Below are 25,981 nucleotides of genomic sequence, written 5' to 3'. Positions count from 1 at the left end.
GTATTCTTCTGATGATAATAATTATTCTTAATATCCTTATTATATAGTTAGGATTGATGAACAGTAATGTTTTACCACGATGCTGCTAGAGGATTTATCCGGACAATGTAGAAGTCTATTCAATGCGCCTGAATGTGGATTGACCCAATCTCTCTAGGAAATCCGTTATGTAATACAATGTTCGTCCTTTCTCTGACCTCTCTCTTTGTGATGTGTTGTGTTTTTTCCCATGTTCTTGTTCTGGACTTACAAGGTTAGTCATGCCAGTATTACCATGCACTGAATAGCTCCTTGCAGGTTAAATTATGACTTCTTTTGAAGTTGTCTTCCTCCTGTGCAGCACAAGTGTTCCCTTCAGCTATGATGTCAGATAGGGAAACCAGTTTGTGTTGTTATGGTAATGATATTTAACACATTAAAGTACAGTAAAGAATAAAGACATCTGCATTACTAGAAACTAACTGCTGCAAACAAAGAAGCTCTGAAGAAGACACAAGAACTGCGCTCAGGTTTTGTTTGAAGTCAATAGCAGTCACTACAAATTTCGTTACTGAATTTGTAGGCGTTTGCAAACTAACCTGTGTACTGATTATTCCGTTTGAGGACCCCAGAAGAAGGGTTATAATTCAGGTTTAATAAATGCATTAGGATTGAATTAGTTATTACATCAACTGAAATGACCCTTTTGCTGAAGAACCCATATGAAAACTTATGGCTTGATGTGAGGAAAGACTAGCTGAAGACAAGCTGTACATTTTTGTCAGTCTTCCCTGTTTACACATGTCAGTATTCAACTCAAGGTGAAAAGTTCACCAGTTCTTGACCCAAGATGTTCCCCTTTTAGGTGTCATTTGAAGAGAATCTGTACACACAAACTTTCTGCAACTCTTTAGTTTGCAGGATGAAGGAATAAGCATTTTTTAATGCACACATGCTGCTGTCTTTGAAAGTTTTCTTGTTTATAATTAATAACTTGCTACAATGTTGCTGCTAGAAACAACAAAAGGGAACAATTCAAGTAGTTCTGCAGATAATCTTAAGAATTACACAGAATTATGGCACTTTAAGAACTTTATTCGTTTTCAGCACAGTTCATTTTACACCCTGTATCCCGAATATTACACATATCCAATGATCATTATTTTCTGTATCGAAATATATTTAATCACCAGTTACAACTGATAAAACTCAGTGTTGATCGGATAGAGCCGATCAGTATTCCTCGTGCACAGACTCATACAGGAATCACATTGTATACATAGTATTTAGCCAAAGACAATATACAGCGATAAAAGGAATTAATGACGAATGATTCATAAACAAAAAGCAAGTAGACACAAGTCATGGAAATTTAGGGGAGAATATAGTTCATTGTCTTAGAGTGGCTTCACACACAGCATTTTTTGGAAGACGCACTTGTAGTTTTTAAACCAAAGTCAGAAGTAGATTACCAAAAGAATAGTAACTACAAAGAAGGATTTCTACTTCTCCTTCCTTCCTGATCCACCTCTGGCTTTGGCTCAAAAATGCATCAAAAACTACAAATGCGTTTTCCAAATATACTGTGTGTGAAGCCACCCTTATTGTGTGCGGTAATATACCTGATAATCTCCCCCAGTCACAAAACAACATTATTATTAATAGGAATTGCTTAAAAAATGCCTCCAAGATAAATCTCTGCTGGAAATATTTACAATCTGACACATAAACAAGAAAACACATTTAAATTAATTAAGTCTTTCCATTTTGTAAACTTTGGTTTCTCTATAGTGCATCACTTTTTTAAAAGTTCTAGTATCCATACGCAGGTAGACAGAGATGTGTCCAGTGACTTGACAGGAGCTCATACTTGAATACATCCCAATACTGATAATAGTCATCTTTGGTTCATTGGCTCAAATGGTTTGAGAAGACTTTGTGCAAACAAAACATTGATGCCAACTGGCAATTCACATACATAGAACCAAGCTTGTGAAGTCTTTGGCAGCAGTTGGGGGTTTAGTTGGAAGAATTGAGATGGTCTGAGGTAGAAGAAGCAGGAGATGGGACGCAAGGTGAAGGACTGGATTTATCTGACATTTCCTCTGACTTCTCATCACTTCCTGTGCTGGCAGAAGGGGAGATAGGCAGAAGACCCTCTTTCTCCCTCTTCTTCTGTTTCATCCTCCTGTTCTGAAACCAAATTTTCACCTGGGTTTCATTAAGCTGTAAAGCAGCTGCTATTTCTACTCTTCTTGCTCTGGTCAGATACTTGTTAAAATGAAATTCCTTCTCTAATTCTGTCAGCTGTTTAGTTGTAAAATTGGTTCTGACTGTGTTGGGTTGACCTGCATATCCATACTCTCCAGCTTTACCTGTAATACACAAGCACAGATTAGGTGGGGGGGTTGGCACAATAATCAATTGTTAACCCCTTAGTAACATATGAGCTAGTTTAATATTCAAGAATGTTAAAGTAATGTAATTATTATTTGCTGTTCTTGTTGTTTTAAATAAGAGATACATAAAAGATAAGTTCATTACAATTACAAGGCATTCATATAAGCAGATGTTGCTGAACATACATCAGATACATATATGGTAGTATTAATAGTTGCTGACAACCCATCAGTACCCATAGCAGTGCCCAGTGGTACAGTTTACCTGTCTTCGGGGGGTTTCTCTTAACTTTCATCCAGTCAAAGGTCTGTGTTGGAGGAGAGGCTTCTGCTGAAGGTGAACGACACACTTCCTGGTGGTTGATATGAAGGCTGCTCACATTATTACTGTAACCTGCCATGGACAGGTTCTGCTGCTCTGGTCCATATGGGTGGTGGATGTAGTGTGCTGACCCTGTGCCATCCACATAGCTCTGGTGCTGGACAACAGAAGAAGCTATATTCCCAGTGTACACAGCGCTGGGGAACCCTGTACTGACATCTGCCTCTTGATTTATGGGGAAGTGAGAATAGCTGGCACTGAAGTTCTGGATGCCATAACCAGCAGCACAGCTGGGGTGTGAGTATGACATGCCCAGGTTGTTGTGACTCTGGAAGGCTCCAGGTTGGTGAGGATGATGATGGTGATGAGAACTTATTTGGACCCCCCTTCCAACCATGAAGCGATCATCGTTGTTGCAGTTATTGGCACTGACTGCGCAGGACTGGAAAGTTGTAAGTCCATGATGGTCAGGGTGGAAGGCTCTGGGCTCTCCGGACATCAGGCTGGGGTAATCCAGGAAGGAGCTCATTCTGGCATAGTCCATCTATCACTGACTGATGGTGTCTGTACAGTCCAGGGTGATTGTGCCAACTTTCTCACTTCCTCCATAGGGCCAGCAGCAGAACCTGAGATGAATGTGCAGTCAAGTGGCGTCACGTGATATCGTTAGCCAATAGAAGAGCAGCCTGATGAAGTTTCTCCGCACAGCCCGGTGATGGATCGTTCTGTCCCAGGCATTTAAATTGCAAGAGCTGATCTACGACATTGTGTAAAGCGGCGTCCACACTGCACACACCGGCTGGGGAGAGCAGCGTCCACACACAGCACACTGCGGCCAGGAGAGCAGCGTCCACTAAACATACACAGGCAGGAGATCAGCGGCGTCTACACAACACACACTGGCAGAAGAACAGCGTCCACTAGATATACACCGGCAAGAAGATCAGCGGTGCCCACACAACACGGACTGGCAGGACACACACACAACTAGGGGAGCAGCATCCACACTGCACACACCGGCCGATAGATAAGCGGCGTCCGTACTGCACACAGCGGCAAGGAGAGCAGCAGCCACACTGCACACACAGGTCAGACTGCATAGAGCCAGGAAACAGACTGCACAGGTATGTGATTGCACTTTACCTTGTTTGATCTTATATATATATGTACATATATAACAACCAATATATGATGTATTACTTCACTCCATGTTATGCACTATAATATATTCCTATTGTGATTCCAGGAATGATTATTGGGAGCAATACATCAAGGGAGATTCAAGAGAACACATTGTGTATGTACATTGTGAATGGATGTATAGGGTGCATGTATTGTGTGACAGCTGTGCAGTCCAGAAAACGGAAGGTGTATAGATTCTTCTCTCTTTTCTCTTCTCTCTATTCTTCTCCTCTCCTCTTTTCCTCTTCTACTCTTCTCTCTTCTCTTCTCTTCCCTTCCCAATGTATGTTTTCTCTCTGCCTTCCCAGTCCCTTTTCTCCCTCTCCTGTCTGTCTTTCCAGGAGCTGTAGTATTGACCGCTTCCTATGTCACCATGGTAATATATGTAGTGGCTCTGCTTGTACTCAGCTATGAGGTCTTCTACACCTTCCTGAGATAAATTTACATCTGACAAATTTGTTGCATACATTTCTGCCAATTGTGCATTCATCTGTTCAGGTTGTTTCTGCAGTAAGCACATGTTTGTTTTTTTCTGCAAGCTCCACTCAGAAGAATGTGACCTCTGCAGAAATTTCTATAAGACTGCCAAATGTGAATTCAACCCTACTATCTTTATATACTAAAAAGGAAAAAAAAAAGGTTTGATATGGTATTAGTCAATAGAACAAAATGTGATTTTTCTCAGTAAGAGAAACAAAGTAATCTTGTAGATGTGATACATTTTAATGGCTAACCAAAACAGATGATGTTACAGAGATGATTCCAAAGCTTGCTGTAACATCATCTCTTTTAGTTAGCCATTGAAAGGTATCATATCTACAAGATTACTTTGTTTCTCTTTTACTGAAACCAATCACATTTTTATCTCCAATATAGACACAATGATTGGTTAATAATCAAATAATTAAAGGCCTATGGCATGTGACCCTCAAATAACTTAAGATCCTCTGGTAATAACGTCCCATTGCAGCTAAAGGGTTAATGAGCTCTAATAGTGACCGTTTTATAACAAAAGCCAAAAGCATCAGGCAGTGTAAATGGGACAAAGGAACTGTAAACTGCCCATGAATTACTGTTACAGTCCCTTGTGAGATAGATGATAGTATCTTATCATGTTATTGCCTGTGACATTTCTACACCCCTCACTGGATCCTATGTGAGTTACATTATGCCTAGGGTTCTCTTTAGGCTATTTTCACATGATACCGAGTCAATCAGTATTTTATATCCTTGTTTAAAGCCAAAATAAGGAGTGGATGCTAAACATAGAAGTTTAGCAGATGCATGCATGCTGCTTTTTATGAATGCACTCCTGGTTTTGACTTAAAAATAAGGGTGCAAAGTACAAATTTGTGGTCTTAAAGCAAAGTTAATTGATCTGCAGCATCAGTCTACTCAGTCATGGTCCATAGTAATACACTTTGTAGTCATGTAAAGCAACATGTTCCAAAAAATGCCAAATTACATATTTTTATGCATCAGTCATCTGTTTACAGATCTCATACATATTTCTATTGGGACAGACTTTAAAAAAATGCATTTCCGGTTTTGTTCACTCTAGTATACTTTTTTCCTCTAGTATTCATTAAATGTTGACTTTTGACATATGAAGCTCAGTTATGACAGGTCAGACCTGATACAGAATTTATATCTGTTCTCATACATAGTTGACATGAAGTATTAAGGACAGGTCCATAACTAAACAACTGATGGTGACAGATTCTATTCTTTTCTATAGGAAAAGTTGCTACTAAAGTGTAAGAAGCTATTAAAGGGGATGGATTTTTTTATAATTCCTAGGAATTATTTTTTGGACAATTTCTATGGAAAGGATGATATATAAGTTTATGGCTCTAAAAATGCATAGTGTCTGCTGTCTTCCCCTACATATTGCATACTCATTTGAGAATACGGCAAACCCTATAGTACAAGACTAGTATGGTGGGATAGGCTTAGCATTATTGAAAGATGGCCCTTATTGTGTGATACAACACATAAAAATGGTGCATGGAGGTTTTCATCTGTAGCATCAGTCTACTCGGTCATGGACCATAGTAATACATTTTGTAGTCATGTAAAGCAACATGTTCCAAAAAATGCCAAATTACATCTTTTTATGCATCAGTTATCTGTTTACAGATCTCATTGGTTCCTATAGAAGCGCGTCCTGTGCGCGCCTGTAATGTGCGCAGACAGCGCTCATCTGAACGAGGCCTTATTGTGGAGGTTTTGCAAACAATTGTTCCTATTGCTCTAAAATAAGGATTAAAAAAGTGAATTAAATTTTCAAATAACCTTGAATAAAACCATCCTCTTACTGTTTTCTGCCTACAGATCATATGCAGACCTATGGGTCTCCATGGTTACAGACTACAAACAATTCCTATGTAGTCTGATCCAGTCATACTCTTTTCTATCAGTTCCTTCTTCTTGCTAACCTTACTAGTGTATGATAGCAAGCATGGGATAGATGAGGAAACGTGACAGTAGGATCAGATTATACACAATGAAGCTACCATTAAACAAGACGATAATCGCTCAGGTAATCACTTGGTATGGCTGTCGAGCGCTTAGTGCAAAGTTATACCTTTAGAACCCAAATGATTATCGTTCAGTGTATCGCCGGATTGTGTGAAACTGAACGATAATTAATTTGCTTATCGTTCATCGTTCAGTTTATGCAGGTATAAAAATCAAATGACAATTAGCCATACTAAATAGGCGGACGCTCATCTATAAACAACTGTCTATATACACGAACGGGTCGCATTCCACATGCGGGAGCCCGCAGCAGAATCGGACCCTGTGCCCGGCCGGCGTCCACACTTACTAGTATTTTATGTACTGCAGATCGAACATGCGCATTGCAAATGTTTTTCCCCATTTTTTTTCCCAATGTCGTTGCTAGGCGATGACGCATAATCCGCGACCTTTTCGCCATGTCAATTCTGGAAGAGCTGCGGGTTGGACGGCTTCCATTGACTTCAATGGAAACCGTCTGTGCAGAATCCGCACATAAATAGAGCATGTGACGATTTTTCCTACACTTATGGAAACTGCAATTCAATTCCGCGACTGTGTAGGAAGAAGCGATTTTTCATAGTATGCTATAAATGGTATTTGCTGCGAAACCGCGGTGTGGACACCGTCCATGGATTATGCAATCCAAATCCGTTTGTGTTCAGGCGGCCTAAATGGAGGCAGGTGGCCGAAAGGGATATTTGGCGGGCTCCTCCTGCCTTTACTGAATGACTATCACTCCTGTGTGAAGGTACTGGAATGATAATCGCTGTGACAACTGTCAGGAGATTAAATGACTGACAATCATCCCGTGTAAAAGGTCCCTCAGTATTTTGGTGTACGATGCGCTAAACTTCTTTCAAAGGGACGCACGTCTTTCTCTGTTCATGCATGACCAGGCATAGATTTTCACAGTAACTTGCACCAGTTTCTAGCGTAAATTATAGTAAGGCCTCGGTCTGACGAGCGTTTTTTCCGTGCATGAATAGGCGCACAAATAGATCGCCCCTCGCTTGTGGAAAAGATTGCATGAACGGGTAAATTCAAGCTATTTGAAGTAGCCCATTCACACAATCTGAGGTAAATGGTGCATGTTTTCCGGTCTTACATAGGAGTCTATGGAAAGCACGCTCCAAACATAGGACAGGTCCTATCTTTGCGCGCACCACAGACCTTAGATGCGAGTTGCACTCGCCTGTCCTTTCTTTGGCAGGTGCAAGTATTTTTCGCGCCTAAAAATCATTCATGTGAACCCTTCTATAGGAACCCATTGGTTCTTTTAGAAGCACTCTTTTCACACACCTATTTATGCATGGAAAAAACGCTCATAAATCTGTCGGTCCACCACGCCCCCTCCCAGTAAGCCCCGCCTACTTTTTTGAAAAGTAGTGAAAGTAGTGAAAAATCTAAAGTAAAAAAAATACCACAAATATGATGTATACCAGAATTCATTCTTTTTTAAGACAGAAAATTGGTGAAAGAGGCTGGATATATTCAATGCCGGTATAATCTGTGACCACAGACACAAATTGGTAGGACATTTTTAGCAAAAAAGTTTCTTCATTTGTTATTTTAGGTAGAGCAATATAAAAAAATGACAGACTACAGATTAGATAAATATATGAGTTTATTTCACATTTACAATCAGACACTTGTAGGCACATAGTTATATAGGATGCAGATCACCTTGGCCCTAAGGGGCCCCAAAGACCCAACTGGCAGATAAGACACCAGTGCTAGATACATAACATGGTAGGCGCTGGGGCACTTTGTGTTATGCTGTCCATCTGTTGTTCCTCATGGGGATGTACAAATTCATTGACAACTGGGTTGTTAAGAGTTGAAGGTGTATCTCTACACACTCTGACATGGTCCAATCAGTTCTAGCAGTGACAGGCCATGTAGGGACACACCATTTTTACAAGAGGAATTCATATATATTTCCAGGAGGAAAAACTGAGGAATGACATAGTGCAGAGAGAATAAAAGAAGGGCCAGAATTGTTATTTGAAGGGAAATGCAAGTATTTACTAAAACTCGTGTCAGAAGAGCTGACGGTTCTCATTAAGTGAATTTACTCATTTTAAGTCGTTCTAAACTTTGTGTAATTGGATAACTGATGCATGAAAATGCATAAAATAATGAACTTCTTTGCAGTCAGTTTTTGAGTCTTGGTATCCATAGCAGTAGATATGCACTGCTGTTCCATGTATTTCTGTGACCATAAGAGATTAGACTATAGGATAGTATAACACAATAAATCCTTAAAGGGGTTGTACCAGAATAATAAATCATTCCATATCCACAAGGTAGGGGATAACTGGCTGATCGTGGAGGTCTTATCGCTGAAACCCCCAGTGATTTCCAGAATGGGACTCCCATGTGCCGTTCTGCCTATTACTGGGCTAGTCGCCTCTACCCCTGCAGTGACATCAGCATGAAGGGCGATAAGGGGCTAACTTGCAATCGTTTTAGAACCCCTTTAAGAACAGCTGTTAGTATGGTTATTAAATATATTTCAATCTTTTTCAAATTTATCAAGGTTACTTCTTCATGTTTCCATGAAGAAACCCAGTGAAGAACACTGCAGCCTCTCCTCAGCTTGAGATGAGTATTACTAGGAACAAGAAATTACATTCAACTTTAAAGCAAGTTTAGATAATACTTTTATTACCTATCCATAGTATAGCTGATAAAAGTGTGATCAGTGGGGGTGTCACCGCTGAAACCCCCACCGATCATGAGAACAGGGGTCCTCTGTCCCTCTATTCTGTCACTGCATTCTCTCTGCACCCAACAGTGACCGTCAGATTGAATGCTCAGGATTGGCCTGTATGTGTGCCACTCCATTCTTTTTTATTAGCCTAGTTCAAGCACTTGGCTATCTCTGGCAATCTGAATGAATGAATGAATGAATGGAGTGGCACCAGACATGCACAACCACTGCTGAATTGAATCTCCTCCTCACTGCAGGGGGTGTAGTGAGCTCTCAGTGAAGAAGAGGAGGGCAGCTCTTGGGATCAGTGGGGATCTCAAAAGTGAGACCCCCACCGATCACACTTTTCTCACCTATCCTACATATAGGCGATAAAAGTGTTTTCTGTCCCGACCTCTTTTCAACGAATGTCATTTTAACGCTCCGATAGCCACGCTAAAGAATCGTGACTATCAGAGCTTAAAATCACATGAACGAAGAAAAGTCGATCTTAAAAAAAAACTTTTGACGTATGATTTTTCCTTTGGTGCGTAAAAAAGTCGTTTATCCAAAGGAACCTATAGGAAACCATTGGTTGTTTTAGGCGCAATTTTTGGACACACCTATTTTGCGTTAAAATGGCGTTCGTGTGAAAGAGGCCTAAGGGTGATTTCACACACAGCTTTTTTTTTTTGAAAAAAAATACATTTTTGTGTTGTTCCTGGAGATTTTACCGGCGGACAGTGCGGGGACACAGGAACAGGTGAGTATAAAAAATACAATCCCTGGCTTCCCGAACAGCTCCATAACTTAGTTTACGGTGCGGCTCTGAGGTGTCAGGTAATGTAAGGAATTACACCTCTGAAGGGTTTTGGCTGCTTTCTTACAAGCATATTTGTAAATGTCTATATTCCAATGTCTGCAGTATGGGCGAATGATGAAACAGGACCCTTCCGTTTTGCATCCTTCTTTGCATTTATTGGTATTATTTTCTTTGGGGTAAAAACGTATCTATTTTTTGCTCAATACAAAGCAGGGCCAATGAGTGCAATACGGATGCTTCTGTATTTAAATACTCCCAATAGACTAAAACTAGCAATCTGCAAAGTGTATGACAATAATGCATGATTTCTTAGCAAATCTCTTCATATTTTATATGCCCGTGTGAACAGACTTAAAGGTTTAGCTGTTTTACGGACATTGAAATATGGATTCAATACTGATGAGAAATGCATTGTGTGAAGGAAGTATTTGGCTTATGCCGCGTTCCCATATACCGAGCCGTCCGTTTTAGTTTCCCTCCAACATTGTAGTGAAGCTCCTGAGGGATACTGCTGCCAGAACTTACTCTATAGTCAGGGGCGTAACTAAAGGCTTAGGGGCCCTGATGCAAAACATAAGCTGTGCCCCCCCTCTATCTGTATCTGTACCCGTACCCATACCTAAATCATGCTGCACAGAGACATAACTTAAAGCTCCTGGGCCCCAATGCAAAACCTGTAACATGGCCCCCAACTATAATAATTCATAGTACTGGGCTCCCTATATGGAGAAGAGAGGCCTTATGGGCCCCCTAAGGCTCCTGGGCCCGGGTGCAACTGCATCCCCGGCACCCTCTATAGTTATGCCCCTGTCTATAGTTTTCTATAGGACAGTTCTAAACATCCAGCACATCGGGTTTGATGCCTCACTGGTTGGATAGAGGAATGCTGCACGCATCATTTTTCTACCAAACTATGGACACCGGTCCAGTGCAAAAAGTACCCCAAAAAGACATCAGTTGTGTTTGGCTCAAGAATGAAAACACTGGTTGGACACAACCAATGAAAAATAACACATGCTGCAATTTTCCTATCTTGGACTCTTGGTCCGAAAGAAAGATGGCACAAGTGTATAAACATAAAAAAATAATGGGTCATGTTCTTGTGTGAGTCCTGTCCATATCGCAATTACACGAAACTTGCGCAATGAAATCACCCGTGTAAATACGGCATAAGGCCCTTTCAGATGACAGTATTTGGTCAGTATATTGCATCATCATTTGGAAGCCAAAACCAGGAATGAAACCTACAAAGAAAATGAATAATGGAAAGATTTGCATAGTTTCCATTTTTTGGAACCACGCCTGGTTTTTACTTTCAAATACTGGTACACAGCACTGACCAGATACTGCAGTCTGAATGGAGCCTACCAGATACTGATGCAAAATACTGACCAAAATACACAAGTGTGAAAGTGCCTAAAGGTCCACTTACATGCAAAGATGATTGCTCAAAATGCGTCAGAAACTGACAGTTTTGAGCAATCATTTTGCATTAGCTATTAACGGGCTATTCAGCCCATTAGTAGCTAACTAGCTTCATTTGCATGTATTTTGAGAACAGCGGGTTGTCTGTTCTCTAAATACATCACTTTTGTTCTGCTGTGGGCAGCAAGCTGCATACAATGCTATCAGCACTGCCCGCTGAGAACTCAGCGAACCGTCCCTCTTATTAGGGATGATGGCTTTTATGCTAAGCTAAACTCAGCGATGGACGAAGAGTGCACAGTAAGTGCACCATGGGCATAGATTTACACACAATGGCTATCGCTCAAAAGCTGTCATTTGGATGAATTTTGAGCAATTATCGTTGCATGTAAATCAACCTTAAGCCCCCTTTAAGACAGCAGCATTTGACTGGTATTTTCTCAGTATCTGTAGGCCAAAACCAAAAGTGGGTCCAGAATATGGAAAAATATGAAACAAATCTTTCCATTATACTTTGTCTATTTTTCTCTATAGGTTCTATTCTGGATTTTGGCCGCAAAATACTGATGCAAAATACTGACCAATTATTGTCATCTGAATGGGGCCTTAAAGATTCTGAATACTGTGCCAATAGACTGCCACACAGAGGCTTATTTTTTTGATACCGTGAGAATCTATGACAGAAAAATATAGTATTCAGCATCACATCTTTTTACAGAGGTCCTCAATACTGCGCCCAAGAAAGGGACTGTATAGCAGCACACATTGTTTGCCAGGGCCCTTAGTCATTCCATGTGCCACTATGTAGGATTTATGTGCATGGTATTGCCTTGTCCATTAGTCCTTAATTCATACAAAGTTCAATCTCTGGGCATATGTTCTGCATAAATTAACTCTAAGGGCTCAGTCACACGGGCGCATCGACGCCCGTGTTACTGCAGGAGGAAGCCGGCCGTATCTCAAGACAGACGTCTTTCTGCAGCGCCGGGAGAAAGAACATGTGACCGGCTTCAGCGCTGCAGAGAGACGTCTGTCTTGAGGTACGGCCGTCTTCTTCCTGCAGGAAGGGCTCAGTCACACGGGCGCATCGGCGCCTGTGTACGGGTGCCGATGCGCCCATGTGACTAAACCCTAAGACCTTAGTCACACGGGTGTAAATACGCACGTATATACTCGCGTATATACGCGCGTAAAAAAAACGCGTGACCATGTCCATTGCCACCAATATGTTCTATCTTTTGTAGGTGCGTTTTTACGCGCCTATATACGCGCGTAAAAACGCCCGTGCGTTTTTATGCGCGTATATACGCGCGTATTTACGCCCGTGTGACTAAGGCCTAAAGGTGGTGTCACACGGGCGAGAAAACCGTGCAATCTTCGCCTGCTGCGATAGTAAGAAAGCAGATTATGAAACCAATGATTTCCCTCCCATCTGCAATATTTTCCCTGATGCAATGTTGAGAGAGAAAAAAAATCGCAGCATGCTCTATCTTTCAGCGATGTGCGATTTTTTTTATCTCCCATGTTTCCCTATGGAGTCTCCTTTTTATTGCATCACCACGCAACAAATTTGCGCTGCCCTGCGACTTCAACATTAGAAAGTTCCATTGACTTTTGCATTAAAAAATTTGTGCAATTTTAACACAGGCGGCAGCGTTGCAATGCAAGTTTATTCTAAAAAAAAAGCATCGCTGGCGCTCAAAAATGGCAAAAACAAAAATGCGATTTTGCAACGATTTTCTCGTGCCAAAATCGCGGTCACCCGTGTGCAGCTTGCCTAAAGGTCAGTATTTCTAGCATTATGGATAAACACCAGGCAGTATTTTCTAAAGCAAAGAGGTGGATTTTTTTTATACTCCCCCGAAAATCAAGATCCACTTCTTGGCGCCAGTTTCCTTTTGGTATATATGTGGTAATAATTTTCTTTTCTATACTGCAAGAAATCAGACCTTTGTTGTAATGATCATGTGATCAGTCACATGTATAGGAGGAGTCAGACTCCGGGCTGTGCTGTCAGGGAAGCATATTTGGTATTTCAGCCCAACAACCAATCAGGTCGCTGGAATCGCTCATCGCTACTGAAGTGCGGCTGAAATACCAAATATGCGTCAGGGAAGTTTCTTGCAGTTTCTTTTTCTACAATACAGTACAAGAAGATTCTCATGACCAGGTGAACTAGTGTGAGAACAGTGCTTGGACAGACCAAATAGTGAAAATCCAAAAAAATGTACAAAGTGAATTCACCCGGGGTGAGCAGTCAGAGCAGAATATTAGAACGACTAGACCTACACCTAGAAGATGCCTCCAGACTCCAAATGAAGGTTCTTTGAAATAATCGGATCCTGATGTGGGAGGAGTTGCAGGATTGGACACCTTAAAGACTCCCAGGATGCATAATAAAAACCAACAGTGAAAAACTAAATCTTGCACTCCTTAGTAGGGGCGAACAGAGGTGAACAATAAGTGATCAATGTTCACTTACTTCTATGGGGGTTCCTCGCCATGAAAACCCCGCTAGACGAAGAATTGGTGTTCAAATCAAAAGTCCACTTGTAAACTCCAAGCCCTTCCCAGGGAAGTATGTAGACCAGAGAGATGGTTCACAGCAGGGCTATTTATTAAACTAAACTACAAACATAATACTAACAACACAAAAATAAATACAAAAGGTGTGTAAAATCTATAGCGACGCGTTTCGGTGTCTCATACCCCTTCCTCAAGCTTACCCAATGTGTTCCTATTAGGACCTTTTATATTATCATTTGTGTTGTGGTGGGCTCCTATACTATATAAGGTCCTAATAGGAACACATTGGGTAAGCTTGAGGAAGGGGTATAAGACACCGAAACGCGTTGCTATAGATTTTACACACCTTTTGTATTTATTTTTGTGTTGTTATCTCACCAAGGCCTATAGCTAACGACTCCATGTTTGTGAAGGGCGACAACCCCACCTTACAAAACAGAACATCACATACAGAACTTATAAAAAAGGCTTGGTTTGGTGGGTCTTGCTTTAGGCTGCATGGGGCAATTATCACCCTAATAATCGCTGGAAACAGAGACTTTCAGCAGTAGTCATACTGTGTATACACAGCCAGTGAGAGGGTACTGAGCAAGAAATTACTCAGTAGTTGCTAGTCGCTTCGTTTCAGCTCACTGAAACGAAGCGACTAGCGAGCGACTTCTCACCCGGTGTAAACAGAAGTCATTCAATCTTTCAACGGCTGCCAGTTTGCAGTGAATGGAGGATGTATATGTGAGTGCAATGCGATTTGTAACTAAACCACTGGAAATAATGGGTGAGTTTTCTGCAAAACTGCAGAAAAATAGAACATGCTGCAATTTTTCTATGGCATTTTGATGTATGGTTTGGGGTTATGAGGGGCCGGATAAGGGCTTACGTTTTGGGTTATGGTGAATTTTCAACTATTTGTATGAATTTTACAGAAATGATTTTTATGGTGTATGAAAACTAGATAGCAGTGATTTTGTTCTTAATTCGGTCATTTAATTTTTAATAACAGGAAGTCTCAAACAAATGGTTTTGGGTGGTTGGCGTTAGGTAAGGGCTAGGTGTTGGCGTTTTATTTAAGCTTGATGGTTTTTTTATAGCTACTATTTTTTTTACGCACTGTGTGCCTGAGAGAACCAGACAAGACCTTTGGACATTGTAAATATATTTTTTGACAATTGATTTTTCTTCTGTTGGCAGGCTTCATTTGAGCCCCAGTTAAAGGGGTAACTAGTCTTATTACTGTAATACTAGTCACTATCTGGCAAGACCCAGCAGCTCTGAGCTTCAATGGGATTCATGGATCACTTGATTTCTGCAGCTAATACAGAAAGCACCATGAGCATGAGCCACCAGTTACTGGCATATATTGCTGTATACTTCTCTGTGATTTCAGGTGTGTTTGAGCATAGCCAGAAGCATGCAACCCTATGAAATGAAACAGCTTATCTCCCAGGGGAACAAAGGATCCAGCCATGTTGAATTCCTTGATCCAATTGAGCTGCCTGCATGATCAAAATATGTGGGGAGACGCCGGCCAAATCAGAGGCATCTGCCTTTATTTAATAATAATCAGTATGTTATATATAGATAGCTAAGATGACGATTTACGCTAAAGAATCAATCACAAACATGCAAAAGACTTTTTGGTCATCATCAAAAGGTCCACATTACAAATCAGTCTTGACAAGCAATGGTGAGCTAACTATTTGCATAAATCGATTAAATGATGACCAGCCATGACCACCATATATTCATCACATTGTTAGTCCTAGTTATTGCACATTCACATGCAAAGATTCTCATTAGATACATTCCTATATATTGAGCAGATCTCCCGAACGCTGTATGAATAAAGCTTCAGACAATGATAACATTATTTGTTATTTCAACTACAATTGCTAGAACTCATTAAACAAAACAAGGTATAATCTTCCATTGGTTGAGTCTGCCGTTCCAGTTCCCTACAATCACTATTTACAAGACCGCTGGAGCAGTGACATTCCGGTATGCCCATATGACCATTTCAGCCAATCACTGGCCTCAACGGTGTACGGCACAAGACCGTTAAAGCCAATGATTGGCTGTAGCAGTCACATGGGTATACGGACACATCACCAATGCAGCCCTGTGAACAAAGCTTGGTGGGAAGGATAGAAGCAATATGACTGGAGGAGCAGGGGATCAACAAATGAGTATTCTTTCTTTTGTTATTTTAGAACATTCCATGCAGTTACTTTTTTTTTTTTACTTTAACCCCTTAGTTTCCATAAACATCATTGCTCAGGAAAAATGATTTTCAAATAAATCAGATAAAATAAGTTTTGGGTTTGTTCAGATAGATAATAAGAGAGCAATTTACACTGAATTGATTTCTTTTCTCCTTCAAATCTGTTTATTGGGGAATCATGTGGGGTTGAATTTGGAAAATTAGGTGGTTTAGTTATAACTTTTGTTATAAACATCACAATTAGCAATCTATACTATAAAGGTGCGCTATTTATCCACCTTCACATGCAGCATAAGGGAGCTTTTTACACAGTACGGAATAGGCCGTATATCATACTGCAAACTGTGGTAGATACTGCATCAATATCTGCATGCTACCTGCAGATTTTGATGCAGAATTGAAAATGGTTTAAAAACTGCCTGCAATTCTGCATCAAAATCTGCAGTTAGACGTGCAAATTTTGGTGTCGCATTCCGCAGCTTTAGTGCCGTGGTGGAATTCAATCCCATGTGCAAGGTCCCTATTCGCTGCGGGCATTCTGCAACAGAAACACATAGGAATTACATTAAATTTCCTCCATGTGGCTTGTACTATAAATGTTGCAGAATGTCCGCAACAATTCCGCCAGCAGAAATTCTGCAGCCTTTCCAGCCCATGTGAAGGTGGCCTTACCACATCCATTGAGAAGATAGGCTTTGCCATGTTGGAGTCTCCTTTTTAATTACTGTATGGTAAAGTTGTTTTTTTTTCATAAAGGAAAAAAAATGGTTGGATTTTAGGCAATGTTCACACCGTAGGTTTATTCCAGCAATTTCCGTATCTGAATATCCATTGTACAATCTAGGAGTAGTCCGGCAGCCCTCCCTTTATGCTTGATAAGACTTGTTGGGTGCCAGTACCCAAGTTGTGAATCCCTGCTCCACTATAGAACATGCATATGAAATGAAAGAATGGGTCATCAGTCCAAGCTGCAGGTGAAAGTTCTGGTTTTGTACTTTATTTTATTTCATGCCACATAAAACACCCCTCTTGCATAACTCATAGTTAAGCAATGTTTCCATTCAATGTTCCTGTAGTATGTACATGGAGTTCAGATGAATGAGACAGTCTATGGAACTTCTGGAAGGAATCTGTTGCTTACTAGCATGACAAAAAAACCCTAGTAAATCCAAACTTATGAGCCAGCGGGTGAGCTTCATGCACGAGTTCCATCTGATAGAGGTATTGCACATGAAAATAACACATTCATTTCAATCTGTTTGTTTACATGAGCAATGTTTCTCTTGGACTCATAGAAAAATTGTAGCAAGTCCTATTTTCTAATGATTCTGTTCCAGAATCACCCATTACTTTCTATGGGAGCCAAAAAATTGCATTATACTTGCATGCAAATGCGACTTTCATGGAAGCGCGATTTTCGATGTTTACTATTGGGAGAACATGAAATTTCCATATGCATAAAAATTGAAAGTACAGCGATGCGGTTTTTTCACAATACACATTGCAATCGCAGAAAAGAATGACAGGTTTACAAGTGCAATATCAGTCCAAGCTTCTCGGACCAATATCAAACTTGCCAAAGTAAATGCTGCCTAAAAAAAGGAAGAATATAGATTTTAGTGGGCATGTGCAATATAGGTCCAAGGAAATCTGGCCTATGTCGTACTGGCTTTTTTCTGCAGTTTATCAACTATTGCAATGTGTTGCAGCTTTAAAAACACATGGCATTGCTGTACCAGCGATTTTCACATACATTTACATTATTCACGTGTGGGAAAAAAAATCGCATGTTGTACCAAAAGTTAAAGAAAATAGAAAACATCACATACGCATGTATATCGCAATTACATGTGAATATAATGCATTTTTTAGCTGCCATAGGAAATAATAGATGATTTCCACAGCATTATTGCCCAAAAATAGGACACGCTGCGTAATTTTGATCTCACACTATTGATGTGAGCAAAAAAATTGCTTATGTAAATTCACCCCCTTTGAAAATAATGGCTTCTATTCATGTGCAAGTTCCAGCAGTCTTGCAACGCACATAAGTCGCTTGTGAAAATAGCCTGTGTAAATACAGCCTTAGGCCTCAGTCACACGTGCGTTTTTTCGCGCGATTTGCGTATACGTATGCGATACGCGTATATATAGACCAGAGGCGTAACTTGAAGCTCCCGGGCCCGGATGCATAACTTGTAACAGGGCCCCCAACTATAATGCTTTATTCATAGTGCTGGGCTCCCTATATGGAGAAGAGAGGCCTTATGGGCCCTCTAAGGCTCCTGGGCCCGGGTGCGACCGCATCCCCTGCATCCTCTATAGTTACGCCCCTGATATAGACCCAATGCTTCGCAATGGGATCGGTCACATGTCCGTTTTTTTGCAGATGTGCGATAAATTGTAGGACACAACGATTCACAGAACCCGCCTATCTGCGTTCTGCGTTTAATTGTGCGCACAAAAGGCATGTACTGCAAGTAGCTGCGATTTTTCGCTGGCGAGCACGCCGCACTGTACTCCCGTCATCTGCGCAAGTGCATAGTCTTCTAGGAAGTCCGGGGTGATCCAAGATTCATGCGCATTTTGATGCGCACGGCGATTTTACTCAGGTCAGACGGCCGTTTTGCTGCGACGATAAACGCGGCTAGGTGCAGATTTTTCGGCAAATCGTTGACCTCGGTCTCGCGATTTTTTGGAGCGCATCCGTTATGCGATCCGCAAATCGCGCAAAAAAACGCCCATGTGACTGAGGCCTTAGGGCTCTTTCACACGGGCGTATTTCTCATCAGTATTTTGTAAGCCAAAACCAGGAGCGGAACGTACAGAGAGAAAGTATAATGGAAAAATTTGCATTTCTTCCGTATTTTGGACCCGATCCTGCTTTTGGCTCACAAAATACTGATGAAAAATACGTCCGCGTGAGAGAGCCCCTAGGCCTCCAACACACTAGTGTTTTTTCCTTCATTTGCAGTCCATTAAATAAACAGACTACACATGGACAGCATAAAATCCCATATTATTCTATAGTGCAAGGGATGCTACCGAGTTTTTTTCACGCAGACACGAACAACGTCAAAAAATCTTATGGCGTTGACTATTCTGAGCCGTTTCACAGAAAAGACTTACCCATTCAGGTCAATGGGAGAAAAAAAACGGACAGTACACAGAGGCCATCCATGAGCTGGTGCTGTCCGGTTTTTTTTTGTTTTTTTTTTTAAAGATGCAGAGAAAAAGAATTGGGCTTGTGTCAGTAAAAAAAGAAAACTGGTGCATGGACCGAATACAGAGGCCACAGAGAGCTGCATCTGTATTTAAAAAAAGTCAATTTTTTTGTGGACAATATACAGATTTTTTTTTTATGTACCTAGCAATGGATAGATAGATAGATAGATAGATAGATGTGAAATAGATAGATAGATAGATAGATAGATAGATAGATAGATAGATGTGAAATAGATAGATAGATAGATGTGAAATAGATAGATAGATAGATGTGAAATAGATAGATAGATAGATAGATAGATAAATAGATAGATAGATAGATAGATAGATGTGAAATAGATAGATAGATAGATAGATGTGAAATAGATAGATAGATAGATAGATAGATAGATGTGAAATAGATAGATAGATAGATAGATAGATAGATAGATAGATAGATAGATAGATAGATAGATAGATAGATGTGAAATAGATAGATAGATAGATAGATAGATAGATAGATAGATAGATAGATAGATAGATGTGAAATAGATAGATAGATAGATGTGAAATAGATAGATAGATAGATAGATAGATAGATAGATAGATAGATAGATAGATAGATAGATGAGATAGATAGATAGATGTGAAATAGATAGATAGATAGATAGATAGATAGATAGATAGATAGATAGATAGATAGATATGAAATAGATAGATAGATAGATAGATAGATAGATAGATAGATAGATAGATACATAGATAGATACATAGATAGATACATAGATAGATACATAGATAGATACATAGATAGATGTGAAATAGATAGATGAGATAGATAGATAGATAGATAGATAGATAGATAGATAGATAGATAGATAGATAGATAGATAGATATGAGATAGATAGATAGATAGATAGATAGATAGAGGACTTGGAGTTCCTATTGAACCTCACTACAGCCACTTCTCCCCCAGCCTGAAATGGCTGTTTAGTGAAAACCTGCATTTGCATATACAGCACATGTAAATATACTTTAATGTCTCCATCATTCCATAATCTTGTGTTTAGTATATTGGATTGCATCATGCTCAAGAATATACTGGATAAAAGGAAGCATTACAATCTCGATCCTATACAATTCTGTAATACACAGAGAAAGGCTTGTAGGGAGTGTGGGCCTGCTTTGTACTGACCACCATTTCCTCCTAACAATAAGCCAGCAGCCTGGAGAGGAGGGTAATGTGTGACGAAGAGGAAAGGCGTGGTGTCCCCGGCCCGGCTGTGTACTGCAACCAGTGTGTGTGTGTGCTATAAAGATACATTTTGTGCATACATCATATATATAGAAGACGCAATTGTTAAACACATGCATATTTTATGTATTCTGTGTGTGTTTAACAATTGTGTCTTCTGCTTTAAACATCCTCTTTACCTGCATCCTGAATACAGTAGGATCGTGTAAAGTGCTTATGTGATAAATGTATATTCTTTCAATAACCTCGAAATAATGCAAAAGTCAGTTTTGGATCTGTGACAGTAAATCAATCGAGTGATTTTTTTTGTAATTATCTTTTTTAATGTATTACATTATTTATATTCACTAAATTCTATTTTGTTTGCCAACTGACTGTCTTTTATTACCCCTGTTAAACTAGCCTTCACACCACAGTGATAGTCCAAGCCATATATCCTGTAATGCGATACCTCGCCCCCCGTGGATATAGTGTTTGGAGTAAAAGCCTTGATAAGTGCTTAACAAAAACTTGTAGTCTGAAGCGCAATACTCCTGATCATACTCTCTCATTTCGTACATTTCAGCCAGTCTCCAAATCGTTCATATCATATTGTTAAAAATGCACTTCTTAGTTCAATTAAAACAATGAGTTAAAAGCGTTTTTCTAAAAGTGTTTCTTTTTTCCCTACCTCATTCCCTAAATAATGATTGCAGCATTGACATTCCAAGATTCGTATGCTGCAATCGTGATCTAGATTTATATTATTTGTACATATTTTTGTATTTTTTATACATTAAATTTAACCTATTGCTAATAAATAATGGCTGTATACCTATATATTACACACCTATTAATTGATCGCCAGATACTAAAGCACAGTTGAGAATATATCTCCTATATAATATTATATTATGCCATGAGAATCGTTCAGGTTCCATTGGAAAAGCGTTGCTGGTGCTCGTTTACATAGATGGACACTTCTTTTGTCTTTACTGTCAGCAACAAAGCCCTGGAATCTGTGCTTAGAATCCTGCACTTCAATACGAATTATAATGAATATAGCACATTACTATGAAAGGAATGTCTCTTTTCACAACAATCTATCACTGGAATTCTTTTGTGTAAAAAATAAACTAAAATGTAAAAAATAAAATAAAATCACTTTAGAATGTATAGACTATAGGGATAATAATTAGAAAATGTTGTGGTTGGTGCGAAACTGGAACTCTGCTGTAACAAACAGTCATTGGTAATAAAGCATTACATAAAATAAAAGAAAAACCCGCATCTCATATAAAATATTTAGAGTTTTTTAACCACAATAATTCTTGCGTAATTATAGGCAAAAAGTTAAATAAAGCAATTGCAGGGTTATAATGACACGAATCCCCTTACTATATGTATAGAGGCAGATCTCCCAGACACTAATAATAGTGCTGCTGAATAGGGCAGGCTCACTCCTTGTTGCAGCAGCCGCAGCACTAAAACCAAGCTGTTGTTTTAATAGGGCAATAAAAATGAATTATGGTTAAACGCCTTGTAGCTCTGAGCTTCTGGATGGAATCCCCAGTCTGGAGCAATACGTAAGAGGGGTTTTATATTTGTATGAGCTGCAATTGATCTCCTTGATGACATTCTCATTCATAGAAAGCATTTGATTTATGAGTTAAGGAAGAATTGCATCCAGCACATTTAGATATTATTGCATTATTGCTTAAGCAGCCCTCTATCGACTAATGTGGCAATACGTTGTGTACTCGGACTTTGCACAACATTAATATATATGTACGTGTATATATATATATATCATATGTAATTCTGGAACATTCAAGATCGTGCGACTCTTGTGGGGGAGGGGACGTATATATCGGCACTAACTTGTAGGAGTGCAAATTAATGAATTCTTTTATACTCTGACGTTTCTACATTATTTTTTCTTCTAGATGTGTCACGGATCTCACAGATTATCACATACTGCAACAAGAAGCTAATTTCATCTTTTATTTTATTTTTTTCTGTAATTAGTCAAATGCAATTCATAAAGGTATATTTTAGCATTTTGAATAGTATTATATTAAATGAAAAATTAATCGATTTGTTAAACATCCATAGGGAAAAAAACAGAATGATTGATCTAAATTTTGCCTTTTTAATAAAAATAAAGTCAAACAAAAATATATATCTCATATATATCTCTAATAAATATCTTCTTATATACAAACATTCCTAAGGGTTTGTGAATTGTTCATTCTGTGTGCTTTTTTTCTGAATTGCTTCCATGACATAAAAAGAGACTGAAACTACAACAACAATTTAGCATGGTAAAAAAAGAAAATCAAAAAGAAAAGAACCTGTGGGATATATTTATTCTACCAAAATAGTTGTACGACAAGGCTGTAATACAAAAATAAAAAGAAAGTGAGAATACATTTCCATATAGTCACTTTCTTCTAGAGGCCTCACTTATTGCTTTCAATGGGTTAAACAGAAATGAAAATGTGTCCTACTGAAATGGCTCTAGGATGCAGATGATAAAAACAGTTTTAGGGACAGAAAATTAACCATGTGCCCGTCTGGTGAGTAGTTCAGTAGTTGAGATGCTGCAAGTCTATTGTGGTGAATGTGTCTGTGAAAAAATCAAAACTGTCTGCAGAGATATCAACGGGGCTGTCCAGTGATCCTGGTAAACTAGGGGAGACCGTATCTGAGAGCTGGAGGCAGGAATCTGAGGAGAAGACATTGAAGTCTGATAGGGAAGCTACATCTAGGGCCTCATCAGGGCCATCACTGTGGAGTCCAGCAGCTGCAGAGTCCTGGCCCATTGTTGATAAGCAGTTCTGAACAGTGGGTGACTGGTGCTGCTGGAAATGTCTAAGATTTTTCTCATTGCTCGATAATGGTGAAACTGGGAAACTCTGAGGATCCCCATTGTGTGCATTCTGAGCTTGCTGCTGCTGGAAAGTGTATCCATCCCTCTCCAGTAAAGCCCCAGAGACATTGTTGAGAGCCTGCTCAAACAGAGCCTTCTCCTTATCTCCACCATCACCCTTCTCAGAGTCTTCCAAACTTTTACACTTCCCATCCCCATTCTGATTTTCCTTACACTGTGTTTGTCTCTTGTGCTTCATTCTTCTATTCTGAAACCAAACTTTAACTTGTCTCTCAGTTAAATCCAACAAAGCAGCGATCTCCACCCTCCTGGGTCTGCAGAGATACTTGTTGAAATGGAATTCTTTCTCCAGCTCCAGCAGTTGTGTATTGGTGTACGCTGTCCTTAGTCTTCTGGAACCTCCACCACTATTATCCTGAATTTCAATGATTTCTGCAAAATGCACAAGAACACAACTTCAATTATCCTCCATGAGCAAGGCATACATTATATAGGAGCGCAATGATATTTGCAGGCTCTGCAACAAAATGGCCGACCTGTATTCTGCAAACTTCATTCCCTTTATTTTACTAACATGACATATATAATACTAAGAAAAGCAAATATTGGTGTATGCATTTCTATAAAACGTCATTATAAAATACGCATTTAATCTTTAGGAGTCAAAGTTGTAAAAAAAAATCTAGCAGTATCCAAAATAAAAACAAAAACCGAAACAGCTTGTAGCATAGAAAAGCTTGTAGTATAGAAAAGCTTGTAGTATAAGTTTCTTGTACGACTATAGCTAGTGCTGATGGGAGTGCTGATAAACTTAGGGGCGTCATGCAAAAAGTTCTTAAAGTCTGTAAATTAATGGAAAAAAGTATAAAAATACTATTAAATTATTCTAGTACTATTATTCCCACAGATAACTGACCTTTGTGGCTGAGACATGCTGCAGCGGCGGGGGCACTGGCGGCTGGAGGTATAGGGGGCTTCTTAGATGCCTTCTTCTCCTTCATCCAGGGGTACTCCGGGGGCAGGGATCCGGCTGCTGGCACAGGACTGCTGCCGTTGCTGCTGCCACCATTTGGGCTGTGTTTGGGCCGGCTGTGGCGAGGGTGGCTGCCTGGATTCAGGCTGGGGATGGTCTGTTCGAAAGGAGGAGGAATAAGTGTCGAGTGTGAAAGCGCAGAGCTCTTGATTGATGAACTTTGAAATGTCTCAGCGACAGGGGGAAAGGATGTCAGGCACTCAGCAAGCGACGGCTGACTATTGATAAAGCCAATCTCTCGCTCAAATTCGTAATTCATGGCCCTCTGCTCCTGCGAAAAGTTCGCACAAACCAACGACGGCGAAAAAAAATCATAAAAATCCTGGATGGGTTTTTTTTTCTAATTCACTGATTACAGCCGTATGGGGACTGTGCTACTATTAAACTATTGAATTCATGGAGACAAGGTTGAAATTGGACCGAATTGGTTGTCACATGATTGCTCCTGCCCAATGACAATTTGGGGTTTAATCAAAAGAAGCCACTGTCTGTGTGATTGATCCAAAAAAGTCAAGAAGGAACGCCTCATTGTATGGCAGCTAGGCTTTTATTTACACACGATCCCCTATAGGCAGGGGGAGACTCTGTGTCTCATATCTATATATATTATATAGGTGGTATATATGTATGTATGTGCTGCTGCTCCTGCACTCTGCTCTACAGGACTCTGCTCTGCACACACACTACATTGTCTCAGCCTGTCAGGGAGGAGGTTTACACCACACACATCATTTAAGAACCAAATTCTGACGCCTTGAGTCATTAACAAAGTAATCCATTAATCTTCAAAGTTTTGACACCAAAGACCCCTTCATTCTTGATACATAGGGAATTACAGCTAACCACCATTCACACTCAGGGCTGCACTGTACACAGGAAATGTAAAAAAACATATATATATATATATATATATATATATATATATATATATATATATATATATATATGCATGTGCGTGTATATATTCATATATATTCAATACACACACACCACACATATGTGTGTGTGTGTGTATAAATGGGGCAAGCAAAGACTATTGTTTTCAGCACTTCCACATATGAAGACAAGTCTTGATCTATGTGAACATTTTATAGCATTGCAAAATGACTGCACATGACAATAGATATCCTCTCTCTATTGAGGTAATGGGGGTTTATGAATAGGCAGAACAAGGTGAGTGATTTTTTTTCTACTGCACTAGGTGATAGTGAGGATAATAATAATTTGTGGAGAGTTATTGTACTATGATTCCTATTAATCTCATGTCTATTCATATAATTACATGTCTCAAAATTACATCTGGAAAACATTTTGCTAGTTCAATGCTACATTTTGACAATGTTTGTTGATAAATAAAGAGAACTTACATGCATACTTGCATTAATATATACACTCGTATGCACATTTATGCTGTATATTTATATATAGAAATCTAGTGTTTCATGCATTCGATGGCTTTTCAAATCTATCTACATATAAGTGTATATATAATGTATGTATATACATACATATATATAGTGTGTGCAT

At 39.6% G+C, this 25,981-nt stretch overlaps 2 protein-coding genes and 1 long non-coding RNA gene across 3 annotated transcripts; 1 reads left to right on the top strand and 2 right to left on the bottom strand.

Annotated features, from left to right (window-relative positions):
• Positions 1 to 1,062: 1,062 nt before the first annotated feature.
• HOXA1 (homeobox A1) lies at positions 1,063 to 3,415 on the bottom strand. Its single transcript, XM_066585534.1, has 2 exons — positions 2,644 to 3,415; positions 1,063 to 2,354 (listed from the first exon to the last, which is right to left on the bottom strand). Exons 1-2 carry the CDS (start codon positions 3,242 to 3,244, stop codon positions 1,999 to 2,001), a joined length of 957 nt encoding a protein of 318 aa, XP_066441631.1. The 5' UTR covers positions 3,245 to 3,415; the 3' UTR covers positions 1,063 to 1,998.
• Positions 3,416 to 3,429: 14 nt separating this feature from the next.
• LOC136587083 (uncharacterized) lies at positions 3,430 to 22,754 on the top strand. Its single transcript, XR_010787424.1, has 3 exons — positions 3,430 to 3,824; positions 3,947 to 3,997; positions 22,475 to 22,754. It is a non-coding gene; the product is annotated as an uncharacterized lncRNA (long non-coding RNA).
• A 105-nt stretch (positions 22,755 to 22,859) lies between these two features.
• HOXA2 (homeobox A2) lies at positions 22,860 to 25,309 on the bottom strand. Its single transcript, XM_066585533.1, has 2 exons — positions 24,338 to 25,309; positions 22,860 to 23,853 (listed from the first exon to the last, which is right to left on the bottom strand). The coding sequence occupies exons 1-2, from the start codon at positions 24,711 to 24,713 to the stop codon at positions 23,117 to 23,119; spliced, it is 1,113 nt and encodes a 370-aa protein (XP_066441630.1). The 5' UTR covers positions 24,714 to 25,309; the 3' UTR covers positions 22,860 to 23,116.
• Positions 25,310 to 25,981: the final 672 nt, after the last annotated feature.

This window comes from Eleutherodactylus coqui, chromosome 12, assembly GCF_035609145.1.
Source record: "Eleutherodactylus coqui strain aEleCoq1 chromosome 12, aEleCoq1.hap1, whole genome shotgun sequence".
In the NCBI taxonomy this organism is placed as follows: Eukaryota; Metazoa; Chordata; class Amphibia; order Anura; family Eleutherodactylidae; genus Eleutherodactylus; species Eleutherodactylus coqui.
The sequence above is the reverse complement of the archived record's forward strand: the minus strand, read 5'-3'. Positions and strand labels throughout refer to the sequence as shown.